Raw genomic sequence first — 6,859 nt, forward strand, 5'->3', positions numbered from 1 at the left:
TGTGTGTGTGTGTGTGTGTGTGAATGTGTGTGTGTGCACATCAACAGATAAAGTGCGTAAGAAAAACAAAAATTACACTGGTTGCGGTGTAATGGGAGTGATTAAACAATTACACAGGCAATTGGGTTAGCTGCTCCTATGCACAGAGTACAGAGGTGCTGATGTGTGTGTGAGTGTGTGTGTGTGTGTGGGGTTTACTGTATATATATGTGGAAAAGAATGAAAAGCTTTTTAGAGTTTTTGCTTTAGTTTTTCTGTTTTTGTTGAACAAAATTAAAAATCTTCAACATGGACAAAAGCTTGTACTTATGACTGCATCAGGTAATACACCTGGAGGTGTGTGGGGTTGTGTGGTTGTGGGCCTGCGAAATTGAGTTACCAATGTAGGTTAGCCTTAATAGTGTGCTTGTTATCTGCTGTCGCCGGCGCGTCTGGCCTCTCTTAAACAAGTCAAAGCATCAGGTGGCTTTACTTGATTTTCTGATTCCTTCTCACTCCTTCTCTGTGTGCTTTGCTTTCTCCCAGCTAGAGCAACGGCGGCGCTTGTTGGGAAGAAAGACAGCCAGCACAGACACACACTTGTCTTTGTGTGTGGTTAGGTTGAGTGAGTTTTGATTCATTAGGCAGGACACACTCGTGTCCCCTCGTCCCTCTGTTTCAATGTACATGGGGAGTGTTTGTGCCGCCTCTGTTCTATGAAAAATGTGTGCACGCTCTCAAGGTAAGCCCTGAGCCGCTCGGCAGGTGAGCTCCTTTCATCCCCGTTGCGCTTTCCCGCACAGCGGCAACAGTCGTCCCTGGCGACACCGGAGGGAGCCTCGGAGACAAGTTGTTTAATTAGAATGAGAGAAGACGAGGGGCAAAGCAAAGGCAAGTCTGAGGAAATGTGCTCACCCCTTCGAGCTTAACAAGAAGGCCCCTAGCAGGGGGTAGGAGTGCATGTGTGTTTGTGTGTGTCTTTACGTGCACATATGCTCTTGTTTAGTTATTCTGTAGAGAGCAAGTTATGTTATCCATCAGACTGAGCACAATGTCTTCCATAGTCGGTATAATTATTTCTGGTGTTGTTTGGGTTTAGGTTTATGATTAGAGGAAAATCTAGGGTCAAGATTGGCACAAATTGAAAGCATCATAATGGATGCTAATTCGTAGCTAATTCCAGGTAGAATCAATTAGTGGGAGCGATGAAGTATCCAATCGCTGACTTCTGGAGACTAATGACTGGTGTGTGCATGTGTGTCCTGTATGTCGTTAGCTTGTGTAGCTGGGATGGCCGCCTCTGTCAATTAACTTGCTTGTTCGTCTGCTTTTCCCACATTCTGCGAGTGCCCGTTGGTCCAAATAGCGGACGCTGACGCGCATATCACCAGCTTGATTTGGGTTTCAGGGTGAGAAAAAATAGGAAACCGGACGAGAGGACAATAAATAATTTGTCCTCCTTTTAGAAGGGATGTGTGTCACTCTCCTCTCTTTTTCATGAGCTTGATTATTCGTTTCATTTCATCACCTCTTCCAAGTGGACAGTTGAAAGCATTCTTCACAGGTCTTTGGGGGGTTTGAGGCCTAACAAAGCCAAGGACGCAGACACACAAGACACACAAACACACACACAAACACACACACACGAAGGGACAGCTGAACTCAGAGCCTCGTTAGGGGGAAATGCAATCACAAGGGGCTTATCATACAGACACAAAACACACACACACACACACACACATATACACACACACACACACTGAACCTGGTGCCCTCTCTCTGGCAGGCCATTGTATTGTGGGATTGTGCGGACAATCTCTTCATGAATGATTAAGCAGTGTATTTCTCGACCAAGTCTTTGATGATGAGTGTGTGTTTGATCATCAGGCGAGTGTGCAGCGCTTGCTGTTACTGCTTGCGATAAGTGTGAAGGCCTATATTTTTGTATGTTTTGTTTGTGCGCACTTTGATGTGTGTGATATATGTGAATGTGTGTGTTTTTGCGCTCCTGTGACGAGCCCGTTGCTTGTGTCCCTTTCTCAACGAGGCTGCCTACAGCTGCCCCTGCTTGTGAGAAAGTATTGTTGGGCCTGTTCAATGGAGAGACGCTTGTTTGGGAAAAGGTTGCAAAGTCATGGGAAAAGAGAGCTTTGTCTCCGCCGGGTCGTCAGGGAGTGAATCATGAGCAGACGTGTTTATAGCTTCACACACACAGCTGCGGCGAACACACACACGCACGTATGCGCGGATGAAGAAATGGACGCTCGAGAATGTACAGAGAAATCCTCAGAACAAGGCTTCTTTTTTTTTGTCAGAGAGACAAAACACGAACAATTCAGAATTTGAACTCGCACAAAGCAAATAAACACAGCTGTGTTACAAAGAATCGCGGACACACGTCTCGCATGCATGCTATCACAAGGTCTCTTATCACACAAACTGTGTATGGCTAAACTCTTGGGGGAAAGGGAGAGAGTGTGTGTGTGTGTATGTGTATGTGTGTGTGTGTGTGTGTGTGTGTGTGTGTGTGTGTGTGTGTTCTCTCTTGGACAGGGTGTCTCTTTATGATACAAAGCCCGGCTTTCTCAGCTCAAAATTCAGTGTCATCTGCTTTTACAAAGGCCTGGGCTATTCGTTCCAAGCCACCTGGACCAAGATAGAGGCTCCAGTGTAGCACTCAAAAGGACAATACCTCCATTTTTAAGTGTTACATATATACCCACCCATGGTCTCTGAAGCTTAAGACACAGATTCACATTCAAAAGGACTTTTCTTTTTTTCTATACAAGGTTATTCACTATGTCTACAATCTGCATTATTAGATCTGTTTAACATCTTGTTCATAATGAAGCCTTTGCAAATAGGTGGTAAGGGAAAAAAAGCTGAAGTTAAACCAAATGTGCTTAATTCTATGTACTGTCCAACACCACATGTATTTGTATTTTTAGTTTTGTCATTTCTTATAATTGTGCAATACACACTGGAGAGCTAACGATCAGGAGTAACTATGTGACTTAACTCAATAGATTAACTTGAATTTTTCTCAGTATCATAATATGTTCAATTGCTCCATCAGTGACAGTACCACTGCTCTAATGTAAGAAGAATTTCTTAAATTAGGGCCAAACATGGTTCTTAGTAACCACAAACCAACCTCAGACCCAAGTCAGGTTGGATCCAACTTAAATTAAGTATAATTTTAACCAAGGAAGGGTCCAAAAAGTCCAAGTGGACTCGCTATCGGCCCATGTGAGGAAAGAAAGTGTTTGGCTAAAAATAATGTCCGTTAGCTACCTTGTGCTTGCCATGGTAAACATATAAAGAGGTATAACGTGACCTAATTCTAACATTTCTTTGGCTAGAAGGTGAAACCACAGAAAGGGTTAACCTATCGTCAGTGTTGTTTTGAGCGTCTTCCCGATCGCTTCTTTGCTTTTCCCACTGACTTGGTTGCCTAATTTGAGTATGTACGACGTTTGAGTTGTTTAACTAGAGCCAATCTACTGCTCTGCCTGTGAACACACCCTTACCGCCACTCAAACACAATGGAATAAATATGAAAAAAGTGAACTTCAACAACGTACAAACATTGATTTATATGGTTAAGATTCAAAATGACATACTATACTAGTGCTGATTTTTCCAACCACACTGACCACTTTTATGTGATTACACAGGTTGTGTATGTGTGTGTGTGTTTGTTAAGAGGAGGAGTGGCTAATGTAAGTCAATCCTGATTCCAGAGCCCAAATGCTGATGGCTGAGCAAAGACAAGCTGCCACAATCACAATCACAACATTGCCTTTGTGGGCCGCGCAGACACACATCAGGACACATCTACACAAACACTTGGAAAGATACATACACATGACTACACATGTGGATGGACATACACACAGACACACCGGCCTCACCTGGATTTGTTGCTGCAGGAGGTTGATTTTGTGTTGTTGCTGCAGAAGCTGCTGCTGTTGCCGGGCAATCTGAGGATGGCAAACACAACACATTATTATAATGTATATGCAGTATGTTTGTGTGGGAGTGTGTGCATGTGTTGTCGTGTGTGTGTGCAGGGCCTGTGGGAGATGCGACACATCTGCAGGTCTCTGAGGCGCCAGTTGCACGACAGAGGGCCGATGCCCTGGTATGAAATATTAAAAAGCTTATCTCATCTGGACTAAGCTCACAGCCAAGTGGACAACTGTGTCACACCGACACACTTACTGACTGGAATGTTATATAGTCCACATTTTGAATTCTGATCTATTGGTCAAAATCAATTTGTGGAGATTTTCTCACTTTTACACATTTATTTGCCTTGTTTTGTAATATAATTTTACTCCTGTTTTTTAAGCTTGCCTATTCTTAAGTGTTCACTATACAGTGGCTCATGGAGTGGAAAAGAAGCCCATGCACACACACACAGACTCGGTGCACACTGTGGACACTGTTAGATGCAGCCAAGGGCACTGTAAGGCATTGCGTTTATCACAGGTGATTTGTCCTTACAGCTGTGTTTCTTCATGTGAGCGTGTGTGTGTGTGTGCGCGCGATCGTGTGTGCGTTTGTGTGTATGTATGTGTTCCTCTTGCAAACCCAAGCTTCCCAGAAGCTAAAAAGCACAACAAAGAGGGAAACCCTTCTCTATGCAAATACCTGGCAGACTGTCGCCTGGGAACTTGGAGTGTGTGTGTGGATGTCTGTGCTACATCCGCTCTTACACTACATACCCTCAGTTTATTCCTGTGCAATGTCCCTGTGTTCAAGTTGCCAAAAGCGTATGTCTCTGGCTGTGTGGAAGCTATAAAGCTAGTCAGAGTGTGTGTGTGTGTGTGTGTGTGTGTGTGTGTGTGTGTGTGTGTGTGTGTGTGTGTGTGTGTGTGTGTGTGTTTATAACTTGGGACTCCAAATCAGTATCCAATCATGGGCCATTGTTTACTGATCACGTGCAACACATTTACAGGATTTTCCTTGCTGGCATTACAGTGGGGGAACCCTATGAAATGATTACTGTAACATAAGGTGTAATACCTAACGAATCTACAGATGGGGAAAATTGTTGAAAAGTGCTGGCTTAATAGGAAAGAAGCAATATAACAAATAGTTCAGGTGTTTTTTTTATGTTGTGAATTAGAGTCAGACTAAATGACTTGTTAGGATGGATTTGTTTTGTAGCGTAGACAATTTACAATGTTTTAAAATGGAGCCCTTTAAATGCAGTGCCCCTGTACCTGGTCCTGCTGCTGCTTGGCCAGCTCCATCTGCTGCCTTTGCTTCTCCATTTGCGAGGCGGCCAGCTTTTTCTGCTCTTCGTGGGCCGCCAGGAGCTGCTCCCTCAGGCTGCTCAACTGGCCAATCATGCCCATGAGTTGGCGCTCTTTCTCCGCCAGGCTGTCTGCAGTACCTGCAGGGTATGAGAGAGGGGGAGAGTGGAAGAAAGGGGTCAAAGGTGAGATGGTACTGAGACTCGGTTGAGGTTGCGCCATGAAGGTTCTTTTGTCATTTAAAAGAACGTCTAGCTGATCCTCCAAAAAAGAACATTTTCTAAGTGTTAATGTTAATGTACAGTATGTGTCAGTCATTATACATACATCTCACAGAAGAAGTTATAAGATATAAATGTAAAGGGAGCCAAAAGCTGAGATGTCATGCACTGTTCTTCTTCTTCTTTAAGAGTTTGTCATGGCTATCCGGAGGCCCGAAAGGATTGTGGGGCTGAGGTTAGAGGTCAGAGGCATGAAGATGAGGGACAGAGGAGGAAGGAACAACAACAAAGCAGTGTAAAGCTATCCATGGCTTGTTGGTCAACCTAATATATGACTGTTAAGGGCCTCTGGACGGTAGGAGGGGGCATGTCAGCAGAAGGTGCATATGTGCGCTGCAGAGTTGTAAAACCAGATGTTGACTTATTTTCTCGGGCACAGAGGGCCAGCAGTGATTACTCAAGCCACATCCATCATTGCCTTTATTGCCTTATTGAAACAAAGAAAATAAATCTGGCTGAGGAAACACTCATAAACAGGCAAAATGTGGCGATAAAGCAAATGTAAAATCTGAGTCATAGTCCTATGTGAAACAAACAAAAGACATTTTCAACCAGGTTTGAAAATTACATTTCATGCTAAAAGTTAAAGTAAAATCTAAATGTATTTGACTGGTGCTGAATTCAACGTCAGTACAGAGATTGGTTTGTAGCTATCAAGCTATATGTTGTGACTGTGTAAGTGTGTGTGTGTGTGTGTGTATGTGTGTGAAAGAGAGAGGGGAAAATGAGAGAAAGAGAGAAGGCGAGTGTGTCTGGACTGTGTTTACTCTGCAGTCAGCCAACCTCCTGCTCACATTTAGCATGGCCTGACCTTTGACCTCTCAGATCCTGACATACCAGCTCCATTACACACACACACACACACACACACACACACACACACACACACACACACACACACACACACACAGAGCCTAAATCATTCAACAGGATGTAGTTAGAAAGAGGCACACCGGGGCACAATCAGCATGAGTGTGTGCGCCCATGTCTGGTCTTATGTACCAATGTTTGCCTACATGCCTTTTGTTGTGTGTGTGTAGGTGCATGTGTGGAATAGCACAATCCCCCATTGTTCTTCAGCTGCTACCTTTAACAGGGCCACATTCCTGCGCCAGTCAAACCAGATGAGGAAGAGAGAAGGACAGAAAGAGAGGGAAGCAGAGCGGAAAAGAAAGAGAAACAACGGGGATGAAAGGGAGTCAGAGGAGAGGATGGCGGGGAAGAAGGCGAGGAGTCACGGCTGCTGACCTGCCCTTTGACCGCTCGAGGAGGTGAGAGCCATCCATTTGTCTTTACTGTTGGTAGCTGCCACCTTACGCTACACCCCCCCCCCCC

The 6,859-nt window shown here is 44.4% G+C and overlaps 1 protein-coding gene across 11 annotated transcripts in view; it reads right to left on the minus strand.

Annotated features, from left to right (window-relative positions):
* sox5 (SRY-box transcription factor 5) overlaps window positions 1-6,859 on the minus strand; it is a 182,276-nt gene that overhangs the window by 35,234 nt on the left and 140,183 nt on the right. For all 11 annotated transcript variants that reach the window (XM_034863668.1, XM_034863667.1, XM_034863666.1 and 8 more), the window contains 2 exons: window positions 5,211-5,383; window positions 3,894-3,962 (listed from right to left, as the gene is read on the minus strand). In XM_034863668.1, coding sequence (XP_034719559.1) covers window positions 3,894-3,962; window positions 5,211-5,383 — 242 coding nt within the window. The remainder of the gene's footprint in view (window positions 1-3,893; window positions 3,963-5,210; window positions 5,384-6,859) is intronic.

This window comes from Etheostoma cragini, chromosome 23, assembly GCF_013103735.1.
Source record: "Etheostoma cragini isolate CJK2018 chromosome 23, CSU_Ecrag_1.0, whole genome shotgun sequence".
Lineage (NCBI taxonomy): Eukaryota > Metazoa > Chordata > Actinopteri > Perciformes > Percidae > Etheostoma > Etheostoma cragini.